The 15,278-nt window shown below is 47.8% G+C and overlaps 1 protein-coding gene across 1 annotated transcript; it reads right to left on the bottom strand.

Annotated features, from left to right (window-relative positions):
- Nucleotides 1–376: 376 nt before the first annotated feature.
- On the bottom strand, nt 377–5,709 carry BHLHE40 (basic helix-loop-helix family member e40). Its single transcript, XM_007113984.4, has 5 exons — nt 5,360–5,709; nt 5,130–5,199; nt 4,753–4,860; nt 3,653–3,776; nt 377–2,346 (listed from the first exon to the last, which is right to left on the bottom strand). The coding sequence occupies exons 1-5, from the start codon at nt 5,437–5,439 to the stop codon at nt 1,490–1,492; spliced, it is 1,239 nt and encodes a 412-aa protein (XP_007114046.1). The 5' UTR covers nt 5,440–5,709; the 3' UTR covers nt 377–1,489.
- Between the last annotated feature and the right edge of the window lie 9,569 nt (nt 5,710–15,278).

The following is a 15,278-nucleotide window of genomic DNA, read 5'->3' on the forward strand; positions in this document are numbered from 1 at the left end:
CCATCTTTCTCTTCCACAGGAAAAGGATTATTTTATTAAGTATTTTAAAACAACTACTTAACATTGACTCATAGATAAAAATATTTACAATTTCCCACCTTCAGGAAGGCTCCAAAATATAGACACTGTACCTCTCCCTAGAGAAAAAAAAATTATTCTCTTCAAAAACAGGAATACATTCATTTTTTTCTCACTTTTGTAGATCAAGTAATTATACAAATAAACATCTGAAACATTTTCCTTTTTAATATATTTATATAATATATATTTATAACAGTTTTACAAATAAAGGCAACGACTTTAATACCAAAATAAAAACAGGAAAAGAAAAAGTTAAAACACGATCAGTGATCAAGCATAGTGCATTTCAAAAAGCTGGTGCAGGGCGAGCTGGACAAGTCAGAAAAGTACTCTGGACCAAAAATAAAACTTCTTTGAAGAAGACAGAATCCTTGTTAGCAATAAGGACACTCCATACGCCGTCGGGCGAGGGGAATTAGCCTGCAGAAAGGATGCTGCTTTGCCAAGGGTTGGTTAGGCCTTTAAGAAGCTAAGCTTGGTTAAAAGGAGTTTTAGGCTAGAGCTGAGAGCCGAGTCTGGCTTTGCTTGTTGAAACTGCAATTTGTCGCTCAGCTTTTACGCACTCTGGGGTGCTTGGAACTTAGGCGCCTGCATCTCTCAGAGCCTGGTTTGGTTCCCTGGACAGAGAAACTGTTTCTAGGTGAGACTAGAAACAGGTGCCAGAGGCCCGGGGGACCCCTCCCTCCTCCCCTGGCAGCTGGGCTTGTACCAGGGGGCCCTTTTCAGTTCGTTAGTAAGCGAAATCACTTCGAAAGCCTGAGTAGGGAGCTACATTCTCTTTACTCACCCGAGGCAGGGGTGGAGAGCAGACCTGTGGAAATCTCCCCAAACCACTACCGTGCTATGCCAGTGTCTGCTACCTCACCACTTTGCAGAAAGCTCAGTCTGAAAGCTCAGAAAGCTCTGCCCTCTCCCCGTGTGGTGAGTCACGGAGACAATAAAAGGGCGCAGGGTGGGGTCATAAGAGCTGGCTGGGAACTGCACTCTGGAAAGCCCTCTTTTGAAAGTACCTTTTGCTCAAATCCACAGACCCGGCTCCCAAAGTGAAGACTGACTCACAGACCAAGACTTTGAAGCTTTTGAAAATCCAGCTGATCTGTTCAGAGGGGGCTATTCTCTGGGAGGGGAAAAGCCCAGAGGTCTGCGACAGTCCCCCCTAAATCTCCTGATGTCAGGCAATCCTTCACGTCTTCCCTACACCAAAAGGAGCTTTAATGTCCCATACCAACACACGATGCTTATGCGTGTGCGCGCACACACACACCCCCACCCCCTGAAACTTCTCTCCCTGCCTCAGATGATCTTGGCATACACACTGGAACAATCCTGCTACACTCACAAACACGTTTTTTTTTTTTTTTGGAAGTAGGGAGGAAGGAAAGCGAAGCAGCAGGATCCCCTAAATAGTTTAGTCTTTGGTTTCTAAGTTTAAAGGGGGGATCTGCTTCAGAGCTTGGAGAAGGGCGGAAGAGTCGATGGCCGGATGGGCTGGCAAGGGAGAAGGGAGTCTCTGGGGCATGAGGAAGGGGGCTGAGATCTTGTCTGGGTTCATGAAGCTGGTGAGAGCTGCGGCAGAGGCGTTGAGGCCTGGGTATAACACTGGGACAGAGGTGGGATACCAGCATTTCTCCAGCATGGGCAAGTAGGCAGTCGCTGATGGTGGGATCAGATAGAAGGGCAGGCAAAAGGGAGGCTGGTGCGGGTGTGGGCCCAGGAACGGGGAGCTGATCAGGTCACTGCTAGTGAAATGGCCTTCATCATCTGAGAGCTGCATTCTGCTCTTTTTCATGGGGGGTTCTTCGGATTCTTGCTTAATAGCACCGATCCTTTCTCCCACGGTGAACCTGCGTCCACGATCACTTTTGAAGTACGGCTGCTCGACACGCAGCTCAGTCTTCTCTGATTCTCCTCCGTAGCCGCTGTCTGTGTCTGTGTCACTGCCACTCTGCTCGCCGCTCGAGTGAGCGAAAGTCCGCTGGATGACGGGCACACAGTTTTTGCCTGGGCCTTCGGAGCCTTTGGCCAGGGAGCTGGGTTTCTCCTTGAAGTCCATGGCTTTGGCAGCTGGGTCGGACGGCTTCCTGGCGGCACCACCCTGCAGGAGCTCGGAGACCACTCGGTGGAGGTGGGTGACGAGCTGCGAAGATTTCAGGTCCCGGGTGTTCTCGTGCTTGGCCAGGTACTGAAGCACCTCCCGGGCACATGTCTGGAAACCTGAGCAGAACATCTCTTGACCTGCTTCGACATTTCTCCCCGACAGATCACCTGGATCGACACAGACCCAAAGGAAGACGTTTCAGAAGGCCCTGTGGTTCACCTGGACACCTATGTTCCAAAGACCCAGAGCTTTCCTTTCTGTTAACAGCATTTGCTGATTTATGTTCCTAACTCCAAAAGTAATAGGATCAGGGGAAATGTGGATGACAGCAAAAAGTATAAAGAATAAAATAAAAATCATCCATAATTCTACCACTCAGAGATGAAATACGATTTATAATGGCTGTACAATATCCCATCACAGACACGGACCACATTTAATAGAGACAGACTGTTTCCCCTCTTGTCGAATTTATAGGTTGCTCTTGAGTTTACATTAGAAGTGACACAGCAATGAACAGCCTAGTATGTTTATAACCAGAGTCAATTTATATCTTTTTACCATAGGGAGTGACCGGATCATCAAAAAAGGAGAATGAAGGAACAGTGTCACCTAAAGTAAGCTTATTTTCTATGACTTATACAAGTTGCAGTCATGCTGTCATCTGTAAAGGCTATTTCTAAGCCTTTTCCATGTATTCCATTCATGATCCCCAAGAAATTAGGTATGATCATCTTCCTGTTTTCAGTGAGGAAACTGGCAGAGGCACTTGCTAGCCTTTTGTGATTCTCATCATACTAGTTTGGAAAGGAGGGCAGAGAAGAATGGAATGAGGGAGTGGGTAGAGGAATTTCTCCCTAGTTTGTACTATATGATTTGGAACGGGTGAGACGAGATGGTTAGAAGGTGGCTATGGATTCTCTAGAAGTCAGTAGAAACACATGATGAAATTTCAGTGGTTTCGTTAGATTGTGTAATTCACCAAGATACCTAGTGGCTATTCAGGGAATCACATGAAATGCAGGAAAAACTCCTGTTGTCATCCTGCCAGGATCGTACCACACACTGAGTGATAAGGAAGTAGAGAAACAGGAAAACACTGGGGCATACCCGTGATTTATTCTCCAACGAAACAGGGCTGAGAAGAACAACTGTAAAACACCCACGACGCAAATTATAGGTGCCTTGGCATTTTCAAAAGGAGGGGGGAAATCTCCCCGAATCCAGAAACTCTTAAGCCAAAATGCCACAGAAATATTTTACCATTTGACTAATACGTATTCATGCCAGGTGGCACACGCAGCGTTCCGAATGAAAAGCCTGACCTTTTAGGAAAGATAAAACGGCATCTCCCCCAACGAATGTACATAAGCAATTTGTTGCAGGAATGTTTCTCATACCAGATGTGGAGCCCACAGGCTCTCCATTTGTGCTAGAACTCTTAGGAGATGATAGCCAGGCTTGGGTACTCACCAGCTTGCAAACCGCTCTGCAGGGCAATGATTTTCTGCTGTTGTTGATCAATTAGGTTTGTTAGTGCTTTCACATGCTTCAAGGTAAGTTCAAGAACCACTGCTTTTTCCAAGTGACCCAAAGTCTGGAATAAAAAGAGCCTCGGTCAGCAGTGAGCGCAGAGAAATCCCACCTCTGGGACACTAATTAGCAGTGAGATATGTCTCTAAAGGAAGGAAAAAAAACCACAACCTTTCCTGGTTGGCTAAATTTAGTTTTAAGTTTATAGATGAAGTTTTAAAATATATATATATGTATTCAATATATATATTTTGATTAAAGAACAACAAACTGGCACCCATCTTTGGGGGCCTTTGGGAAGCAGCAGCTAGCTTAGGAGAAAGCTTTGACAGATAAATTTTTCCAGCAGCCGTTGCTGACCTTAACTCAGGGGAACCCGGAGATAACATTTCTCTGCAGTGGTGTCAACCCGAGGAGAGACTTCTACTGTGTCTGGCAGCCAAGAGGCTTTCCCTAGTTTCTTTCCTGACATCCTGTCATAACTTCCAGCTCATCTACACTTTTTTCTTCCTCCCTAAATACTATTCTTTTTTCTTTCCCCAACCAAAGCCTGCCAAGCTAGTAAGCTGTTGGCTATTGCCAAGAAAGGACAGGACGTAAAACACACACACTCACACACACACACACACACACACACACACACACACATACACACCCCAAAACAAGTCCTCTTATTTTAAAAAGGGACCGGGGGGCGGGGGGGAAGGGGGTAAAATATTTGCGAGTTGCTTGATTTGCTCAATTCGGGAACACGAGAGAACCCTGAAAATCGCCAGAAGGGAAAGTCTTAAACTCTTGCCAGGGGAGGCCAGCCGCTGTCGGTGCCAACCTGGAGAAGTACAAACGGTTCTCACCCCATTTGCACGAGGCTGCCAGAAAACTCTGACCCTGGCGAAGGGTACCCCCAAACAGAGCCGCCCACCAGCTCGGATCGAGCCATCGGGTCTGCAGTTCCCAGCGGGGCCTGCAGGTGGCGAGTGACCCCCGCCCGCCCTCTGGGCAGAGGAGCTGGTTTGGAGAGGGGCCAGCTTCTCACTTACTGTAAGTTTGAGATGTTCGGGGAGGAGATCCTTCAGCTGGGCGATGCACTCGTTAATCCGGTCACGTCTCTTTTTCTCGATGAGCCGGTGCGGCAGTTTGTAGGTCTCCTACGAAGCGCACGGGGAGACGGTGGGCACGGGAGGAGGGGGGTGAGGAGCCCTCCTCCCCCCCGCCTCCCCGCGGTGCGAGGAGTAGGGGCAGCGGAGCAGAGTCACACCCAGAACCAGCTCCCCTCCGCCCCTTCTTCTCCAGGCCACTCAGTAGAGGCACAGAGCCCACACCTGGCATACCCCCTCCAGCCGCAAAGTGAGAAAACTTTTACTGGAAACTCAGCGCGTGCGAGGGGCTGGGGTCCCGAGGGGCGCGGTGATCTTACCTTGCTATCCTCGCTCCGCTTTATTCCCCGCCGCGACTTGTACACTTGGTACATGTGGGCAAAATCCATCCTGCAGGGAGAGGGACGAGGAAGGGCTGTGACTTGCGCACCGGCTGCAGGAGCCCTGGCTGGCAAGAACCCCGGATGCGCCCAGAACTACTCCGAGTTGCAAGCCGCGCACAACGCAGGACTGGAGTCGAGGCTTGAAAGGGCCGGGGGTGCCAACTTACCCTGGTAGGTCTCCGGGCTCCAGTCCTGGCGCTTTGGGCAGGCAAGCGGGGGGCGGTTGCGCACTGGGGATCCGCTCCATTGCGCGGCGAGCCGGGGCCACTGTGCGCTCCTGTCTGCAGCGGCAGAGCGTCGGGTGAGGACTGTTCTGGAGAGGGTTTCGGGGGTCTCTTCGCAGGGGTTCCTCGGACTCTGAGCTCCTTGAAATCCGCTGGGATGCCGGGAGCTGCGGCTCTGAGGTGCGGCTTCAGTTGGGGGCGTGCATGGTGGACCCGCGGCCTCGGGCTCCGGCTCTGCGCACAGACTGGCAGTGTGTGCTCCCTGCGCCGTCTGCGCCGTGTGAGCCAAGTGAATGAGAAGTGGGGCGGGCGGGGAGGCGGGAGGGAGGGCGGGGGGGCCGGTTAGGGCGGAGTGGGGGGGGTGGGGGGGGGACGAGCCGAGGAGTAATGGAGAGGCTGCGGGCTGGGTTAAATGGGAACGAGTGGGTGGGTTGGAGCTACGTGTTCTACCCTGTGACTCCAGGCACGTCTGGCCGCTGCCGGGGAGGGAAGGAGCGACCTGCCCGCCCTCCCCCGGCTTCATCACATGAGTCTCACGTGTTGGACGACGCTCCCGCGGCCGCGAGGGAGCCCCCGCCTCCACCCCCGGCCCCCAGGTGTCTGCGGCTGCCTTTCCCCGAAGAGGGGGTGGCAGCGCAGCCCGGGTCCTGCCCAGCCGGGTTGGGGGGGGCGAAAGCTGGAAGGGGCCGGGGAGGTGGGGGGAGGTTGGTAACGTGGGCGAACCTGCCCCAGGGAAATGAAGTAAGTTCCCGTCTCCTGGGAGGGAACGGGGGAGGACGGACCCGCCCGCGTCTGACTCAAGCCGGGAGAGGAATATCCCCTCGCTAGCTCCAGCCCAACCCTCTTCCTCCTCCCCCCGCGCGGCCCGCTCGGAGGAACCGGCGCGCAGCGCAGGGAGTCGCCCGCCCCCCCGCCCCCCCGCCCCCCGCCTTCCCCAGAGGCTGGGGTTTCTTTCTGTGCCGGCTTCCCTGCCCCCACCCCTCGGCCCCGCGTCCAGGAATCGCCCGCCGTGGGGAGGGGCCGAGGGGCGGGGCGGATGTCACCCCATGGGAAGCGGGCTGGCAGCCAAGCGCAGGGGCAGCCGAGGCCGCCGCCGAGCACGCTGTGCGCACCTGACCCGCGAGGCTGTGCGCCGCGGGCCCCTGGCTCCCTCGGAGCTGCGTTCCCGGGCACAGCCTGCACGCCGGCGAGCACCCACTTGCGCACCCCCAGGGTGCCCCAGTGCACCCCCCCCCCGCCCGGCACTTGGGCTAGTCCAGCACAGAAAGATACCGGGCGCGGTGCCCTGCGTCCCCTCCCTCCTCTGCCCCCACCGTCCTCTGCAGGACGCATCCCCTCGGGCCGCAACGTTACACAACCGCAGCGACCGCGCCTGCCCTGCAGCAGCGCGGGGTGTGACACTTCACGTGGCCGGGGCTCGGGCCGCAGCGGTCCCGACTGCCAGCCCCTCTGCCCTGGCCGGGAGGGGGGTCGAGGCCCCCGGGCTGCGGTGTGCCCGCCAGGGTCGGCCATCTCCCTCCTGCCGGGGACTTCGGGGGCGCTGTGTGCGGTCTGCGCTCGGAGGAGGAGGGAAGAGAGAGACTAGGGCAAACTGCCCATCACAGTGACATCTTAGCGTTCATTCATTGGACACATATAGTTGAGCCCCCTACCCTGTGCCAGGCGTTGTGCCCGTTGCTAAACTGTGGGCGAATCGAACACGGATTCTGCCCTTGAACTCACAGGAACGTCTGAGAAGAGGTTCCGCTGGGCAGTGAGGGGAAGGCAGCCCTGGGAAAATTATATCGGTGCCACCGACGGACAGAGGGGGGAAAAAAAAGAAAAGATAGGCAGTGTGTGTGTTTTTGTTTTTATTTAAAAAATTTTTTTTTTAAATTTAATACGAACACAGATGCCTGGGCAGAGGAGGAGAGGGGAGAAGTTAACCCATTGCCCGGAGCCTGGGGCAGAAAGGCCGCCTCCACGCGGCCCCAGATCTCCGCAATCTCACTTGGGCCGCCGGAGGCCCTCCCACCTCCACCTCCCCCGGAAAAGTCCGGCCTCTGTGACCTTCTGACTCTGCCTGGAGCAGGGAAAACAGCTGAAACCCTAAGCCCGCGGTGTGAGCAGCGCTGATGCAGTCGGAGGAGGGAGCCAGTGGAAATTCATGACTAAAATAAGGCCTGGCTGGGGATTTCACTGACCTCTGTGCTGCCCTGCCCTGCAAGATCGGGGAGTTGAGAGATGACTGTAAGCCTTTCCCACCCCGCCTCGGGTCAGTCACCCCGCTGCGCAGTGACCTGGCTGTGGGAAGGATTGAAAAACACGGTGTTAACGCCGCGCGCGCGGGTGAAGATTAGCCTCGGCTGCAGTTTGGGGACTGGGGTGGAGTCAGTCTTAATTGGCAGTGTCCTTGACACCCTAGAGAACTGGGATTCACACTTCGACCAAACTGGGAGTGGATTTCCTTCAGGTCGTTTTGGAGAGCTCCTACTTCCTGTTTATGTTTCACAAGCGTCAAGCTCATTAGCAAGTGTGAGAAGTGCCTCCTTTTCTAACTGCTGACTGGCCTGACCTCACTTGTCGGTTCAGCATCCCTCCCTCCTGGAATGTACTTTTACGGGCTTCTGTTATCAACCATCTCTCCGGAGGAGCAGCGCTGATGCAGTCGGAGGAGGGAGCCAGTGGAAATTCATGACTAAAATAAGGCCTGGCTGGGGATTTCACTGACCTCTGTGCTGCCCTGCCCTGCAAGATCGGGGAGTTGAGAGATGACTGTAAGCCTTTCCCACCCCGCCTCGGGTCAGTCACCCCGCTGCGCAGTGACCTGGCTGTGGGAAGGATTGAAAAACACGGTGTTAACGCCGCGCGCGCGGGTGAAGATTAGCCTCGGCTGCAGTTTGGGGACTGGGGTGGAGTCAGTCTTAATTGGCAGTGTCCTTGACACCCTAGAGAACTGGGATTCACACTTCGACCAAACTGGGAGTGGATTTCCTTCAGGTCGTTTTGGAGAGCTCCTACTTCCTGTTTATGTTTCACAAGCGTCAAGCTCATTAGCAAGTGTGAGAAGTGCCTCCTTTTCTAACTGCTGACTGGCCTGACCTCACTTGTCGGTTCAGCATCCCTCCCTCCTGGAATGTACTTTTACGGGCTTCTGTTATCAACCATCTCTCCGGAGGCAGAAAGCCTCCGGAGAGGTGGGCAGCCAGGACCACAGGCGGGAGGGAGGGGACTGGAGTCGCTCCTGGGTTTGTGCTTTCAGTCTAAGGGGACCTGCTCCATTGTGAGACTTTAATAGGGGTGAAGAGTTGTCATGACTGCGTCCAAACCACAGTTCCACAAGGAAATAAGTACTGGGGAAGGAAGGAACATATGTCCCCACGGCTGTCACCACCCCCCCCCGGCCCCGCCCAAGCCAGGAGTGAACCCAAACAGTTCAGATTCCATGGCTCAGCGCTCAGTATCATTCCTAGAATGCTTTGAAGTTATCGATACTTTCTGCCCTTACCTGACCTACAATTGGAAATAACAAAATATATCATTTCCTACTTTTTGTTTGCTCCAAATGTACTCTCAAGCATCAAAAATTCTCCCCACGTAACCAGAGTTCTACCATATCCAGCTTATGTTACTTTAAAAAAGTAATTAATTAATTAATTTGTTTTTGGCTGCGTTGGGTCTTCGTTGCTGCGCGGGGCTTTCTCTAGTTGCAGCGAGCGGGGGGCTGCTCTTCATTGTGGGGCTCGGGCTTCTCTCTGCCGTGGCTTCTCTTGTTGCAGAGCACAGGCTCTAGGCGTGTGGGCTTCAGGAGTTGTGGCACACGTGCTCAGTAGTTGTGGCTGGCGGGCTCTAGAGAGCGTAGGCTCAGTAGCTGTGGTGCACGGGCTTAGTTGCTCCGTGGCACGTGGGATCTTCCCTGACCAGGGCTCGAACCCCTGTGCCCTGCGTTGGCAGGCAGATTCTTAACCACTGTGCCACCAGGGAAGCCCCGCTGATATTACTTTTAATGTTTTTCTTTTCTCAATAGCTTATGATTATTTTTTATTGATTTAAATAAAATAATTCCTTCCCCTCATGCATCTTCCCATCCCAAAGAATCTTAATATTTCAGTCTGTCATCTTCTGTAGATAACTGTTTAGTGCCTACTGTGGGCTACTTTGTGGACTGTATGTAAAAACGTTGCACGTGTTAATTTACTTCTCACCACCACCTTATAGGGTAGGTATTAGCTCATTTTTGCATTCATTTAACACATATTTATTGAGAACCACTGTGTGCCAGGCACTGAACTAAGTCCTAGGAATAGATAACGTGTCCTCTTGAGGCAATTGAGGCTCAGGGAGGTTAAATTACCTGCCCCAGATTATATAGCCTGAGAGTAGATCTGGAACTTAGACCCCAGGTTTGTTGGGCTCCAAAGCTTGTGCTCTTAATCACTGCAGTTACGGCTGCCCGGTAGGGTTGTCTCGGTTGCACACTGCTCAACTCCAGGGGGAGCCAGTCACGTTGCAGTCTGTGTGAAAGCATCCTCTAGAGTTGCGCAAGGCAGCAGTGAGCAGCTGCGCTGAGTAATCCTGACGTTCGGTAGCCCTCTCCTCTGTTTTGTTTCTTCTAGGTGTACAGAGAGCGTAATTTTGCACAGGGAAGGACCAGATTTGTCTTTTCTGCGCTAGTGAGGCTCAGCATTTCAGTGGTCTGATGTTGTGTGCTGGGAAGAGTTAGGCAGGCCCTTCCTAGCAGGAAGTGAGAGTCTACAGCCCCCTCCCTGTACGCACCCACACCTTTCCTGCCCAGGTATCTATCACTTTTTGCCTGTTGATGAAGTCTCACAATCTTCTTCTATCACAGTTCACAGTAAGAAATACATTTTGCATCATGACTAAACACGTACACACACATGCACCCTCGTGCACGCACGCGCGCGCGCGCACACACACACACGCACACGCACACACACACGCGCACACACACACACACACACACACACACACACACACACACCCCTGAAGCATATTTAAACATAGAGCCGCCAAGACTTGGCTGGGCTATAGTAATAAGCGACCACTCTTCTGTCTCTCACGCTCTGAGCAACGATTGCTCGCTTAAAGAAAAACTTAAACCATTTAGGAAGAAGCCAACCCAATGTACTTAAGATGAAAAATTTACAAAACAGTATCTCTTTGATATTTTCTCTCTGATATATTCTGGTCTTGTCTAGTAAATTTAAAAAAATATTTTGATCTTCCGGAATTGATTTTTAAAAATTAATTAATTTGTTCATTTTTGGCCGTGTTGGGTCTCCGTTGCTGCGCGCGGGCTTTCTTTAGTTGCGGTGAGCGGGGGCCACTCTTCATTGCAGTGTGCGGGCTTCTCACTGGGGCGGCTTCTCTCTTCGAGGAGCACAGGCTCTAGGCGTGCAGGCTTCAGTAGTTGTGGCTTGCGAGCTCTAGAGCTCAGGCTCAGTAGTTGTGGCGCACGGGCTTCGTTGCTCCGCGGCATGTGGGATCTTCCCGGACCAGGGCTCGAACCCGTGTTCCCCTGCACCGGCAGGAGGATTCTTAACCACTGTGCCGCCAGGGAAGCCCCTGACTTGATTTTTCAGTCCGCCAATAAATCCCCATCTACAATTGGGAAATATGCTCTGCACTAGAGATAGTGCTGGAATTTTGGCTTGTCCCCACCAGAAAAACGTCAACAGCGTCTACACACTTGCAGATCTTCCTAAGGCACTTATAGAAATGTTAAATGAGACTGCAGATTCAGGATGAATTCAACGGTATAGATGTCTCCTTTCAGGACATCTTTGCTTTATGCTCAATTGTAGGAGTAAAATATTCAGAGTTTTGTCAGTAGGTATCATGTTATGTGTCGGTGAGATGTAGTTCCTTCATTCAGTTGAGGAAGTTTTCTGCTGTTGCTAGTTTGCTGACAGAGTTTATCATAAAAGGATGTTGAATTTGTCAGATACTCTTTCTGCATCCAATGAGATAATCATGTGGCTTTTCTCTTTCATTCTGTTAACATCATGAATTACAATTTTTTTTAGCGTTCAGTCAACCTTGAATTCCTGAGGTAAGCCTCTCTTGATCAAGGTAGTATTTTTATTGTGAGATTTAATTAGCTAATAATATATGTTAAGGATTTTCATGTCTATGATTGTGAAGGGTACTCATCTGTAGTTTTTCTTTTCTTGTAATCTTTGTCAGCTTTGAGTATCAAAGTAATGCTGGCCTCATAAAACAGTTTGGGAAATATTCTATCTCTTTTCTGAAAGACCTTAAGTAGGACTGGTACCATTTCTTTCTTAAATATTAGGAGAAGCTACTTGGGCCTGGAGTTTTGTCTGGGGGAATGTTTTTGCCATGAATACATTTTAATAGATTTCAGCCTATAGAAAATTTTTATTTCTTCTTTTAACAGTTTTGGTAATTTTTGTCTTTCAAGAAATTTGTCTCTTTCATTTAAAGTTGTGAATATATTGGTATAGTGTTATCCTTTTAATGTTTATGTAATCTACAGTGATAAACCTTTTTTACTTCTTTTAACATTTTTGTTAGTTTTTTTCTTTTTTTTTTTCTTAATCATCTTGCCAAGAGACTTATCAGTTGTATTAATCTTTACAAATATCCAATTTTGGATTTGTTGATGTTCCCTGCTGTCTGTTCATCTAATATTCCATCAGTTTTCTCTCTTATTTTTCTTTTTCCCTTTCTTCTGGTTATTTTATATTTAATTTGTTCTACTTTTTCTAGTTTCTTTTGATGCAAAGGAATATCATTGATTTTAAATCTTTCTTATTATAAGTATTTAAAGCTAAAGAATTTCCTCTAAGCCCTGCTTTCACAGCATCCCACAATATTTGGTATTTGTATTTTCCTTATCATTCAGGTCAAAATATGTTGTATTAGTCTTTGTGATTTTTCTTTGATTCATGGGTTATTTAGAAGGTAATGTTTAATTACCAAATATTTGTGAATTTTCTAGATAACTTTTTCCTTTTTTTTTCTTTTTTTTTTTTCTTAATCATCTTGCCAAGAGGCTTATCAGTTGTATTAATCTTTACAAATATCCAATTTTGGATTTGTTGATGTTCTCTGCTGTCTGTTCATCTAATATTCCATCAGTTTTCTCTCTTATTTTTCTTTTTCCCTTTCTTCTGGTTATTTTATATTTAATTTGTTCTACTTTTTCTAGTTTCTTTTGATGCAAAGGAATATCATTGATTTTAAATCTTTCTTATTATAAGTATTTAAAGCTAAAGAATTTCCTCTAAGCCCTGCTTTCACAGCATCCCACAATATTTGGTATTTGTATTTTCCTTATCATTCAGGTCAAAATATGTTGTATTAGTCTTTGTGATTTTTCTTTGATTCATGGGTTATTTAGAAGGTAATGTTTAATTACCAAATATTTGTGAATTTTCTAGATAACTTTTTCCTTTTTCTTTTGAAATAATTTTAGAATCACAGGAAGTTATGAAAATAACATAGAGAAGTTTTATGTATCCTTTACCCAATTTCCCCCCGTGGTAACATCTTACATGACATGACACAATATTGAAACAAGGAAATTAGCATAGATACAATCTACAGAGAGTTTTCAGTTTTCACCAGTTTTACATGCACTCACTTATGTGTGTGTTTGCATCTGTACGTGTAGAGTTCTATGCAGTTTTATCACGTGTGTAGATTAGTGTAACAACCACCCCATCAAGATGCAAAACTGTCCTATCACTATGAAGTCTCCTGTTGCTACCTTCTTATTGTCATATCTGTTCCTTTCTCTTCTCCCATCTCTAATGTCTGGCAACCACTAAAATGTTCTCCATCTATAGTATCATGTTAAGAATATTATAAAAATGGAATCATATATTATGTAACCTTTTGAAGTTGAATTTTTTTTTCTACTCAGCGTAATTCTCTTGAGATCCATTCAAGTAGTTGTGTGTATCAGTAGTGTTTCTTTTTTATTGATGAGTAGTATTCCGTGATGTACATGTGTCACAAGTTGTTTTAACTATTCATCCATTCAAGGACATTTGAGTTCTATTTTTTTTTTTTTTTTTTTTTTTTTGGCTATTAGAGATAAACCTACCATGAACATTTTTCTACATGTTTTTGTGTAGACACAAAAAGTTTTCTTCTCTGGGATAAATGCCCAGGAGTATAATTCCTGGGTCATATACTAATATATGTTTGTTTGTTTTTTAAGAAAATGACAAACTATTAGCCAGAGTAGCTGTACCATTTTATGTTCCCAGTGGCAATGTTTGAGAGATCTAGTTTCTCTGTATCCCAACCAGTATTTGGTATTGTCACAAATTTTTTTTTTTCAGCTTGTCCAAATAGGTGTGTAATGCCAGGTATCTTTTTATATTGGTTTCTAATTTATTACCATTGGGTCAAAAGACATACTCTATTTTATTTTAGTTCTTTGACATTTGTTAAGATATCTTTCACTGCCCAGCATATAGTCTATGTTGATGAATATTCCCTGTGGGTTTGAAAAGAATGTGTATTCTGCAGTTCTTGGGTGCAATATTTTATCAAGTCATTTGGGTCAAATTGGTTGACAGTGCTGTTCAAATATATCTCTCTACTGATTTTTTTGTCCATTGTCCTATAATTACTGAAATAGGAGTATTAAAATCTCTCCAACTATGACTGTAGGTTTGCCCGTTTCTGTCAACTTCTGCTTTATACATTTTGGAACTCTATTCTTAGTTGCATACACATTTAGGATTGATAGGTCTTCCTGATGATTTTATTCCCTTGTCATTAAAATTTTTCTTCTTTCTCTGCAGTAATATTGTTGTTTTGAAGTATGCTTTGTCTGATATTAATATACCCACACTTGCTTTTTTATACCGTGTTTGCATGATATGTGTTTTTCTACCCTTATGCTTTCAACCTGTGTCTTTATAATTGCACTGTATGTTTGTAAAAAGCATATTATGGGATTTTACTTTTATAGCAATCTGACAATCTCTGCCTTTTTTTTTTTTTTTTTTTTTCTTCCGGTATGCGGGCTTCTCACTGTTGTGGCCCCTCCCGTTGCGGAGCACAGGCTCCGGACGTGCAGGCTCAGCGGCCATGGCTCACGGGCCCAGCCGCTCTGCGGCATGTGGCATCTTCCCGGACCGGGGCACGAACCCGTGTCCCCTGCATCGGCAGGCAGACTCTCAACCACTGCACCACCAGGGAAGCCCTCTGCCTTTTTATTGGAGTGTTTAAAATATTTATATTTGGGTAGTTATTAATATGGTTGGGTTTAAATCTCCCATCTTGGTATTTATTTTCTACTTATCCCATTTGTTCTTTGTTTCTGCTCCTACTTTCCTGCCTCCTTTTGGATGTGTTGAATTTTTTAATCATTCCATTTTATCTCCTGTGTTTAAGTACACTTCTTTTTATTTATTTATTTATTTATTTATTTATTTATTTATTTTTATTTTTAGCTGCACTGGATCTTCGTTGCTGCTCACGGGCTTTCTCTAGTTGCATCGGGCGGGGTCTACTGTTCGTTGCGGTGCGCAGGCTTCTCATCGCGGTGGCTTCTCTTGTTGTGAAGCACCGGCTCTAGGCACGCGGGCTTCAGTAGTTGCAGCACGCAGACTCAGTAGTTGTGGCTTACAGGCTTAGTTGCTCCACGGCATGTGGGATCTTCCCGGACCAGGGCTCAAACCCGTGTCCCCTGTACTGGCAGGCGGATTCTTAACCACTGTGCCACCAGGGAAGCCCTAAGTACACTTCTTTATGGTATATTCTAGTAGCGGTTGTAGGGCAGTGGTTCTTAAACTTTACCTGCATTAGAAACAGCTGGAGGTCTTATTAAAACACAGATTTCTGGGCCATACCCCCATAGTTTCTTATTCTGTGATAG

This window comes from Physeter macrocephalus, chromosome 18, assembly GCF_002837175.3.
Source record: "Physeter macrocephalus isolate SW-GA chromosome 18, ASM283717v5, whole genome shotgun sequence".
Lineage (NCBI taxonomy): Eukaryota > Metazoa > Chordata > Mammalia > Artiodactyla > Physeteridae > Physeter > Physeter macrocephalus.

Bases quoted from the DNA above. Each gene is read 5' to 3' on its own strand.
- BHLHE40 (XM_007113984.4), bottom strand. From the start codon at position 5,439: ATGGAGCGGATCCCCAGTGCGCAACCGCCCCCCGCTTGCCTGCCCAAA. The intron at 4,861-5,129 runs GTAAGATCACCG...TGCGCTTCGTAG, and splicing joins AGCGGAGCGAGGATAGCAAG to GAGACCTACAAACTGCCGCA. The intron at 3,777-4,752 runs GTAAGTGAGAAG...TTTTTATTCCAG, and splicing joins CCGAACATCTCAAACTTACA to ACTTTGGGTCACTTGGAAAA.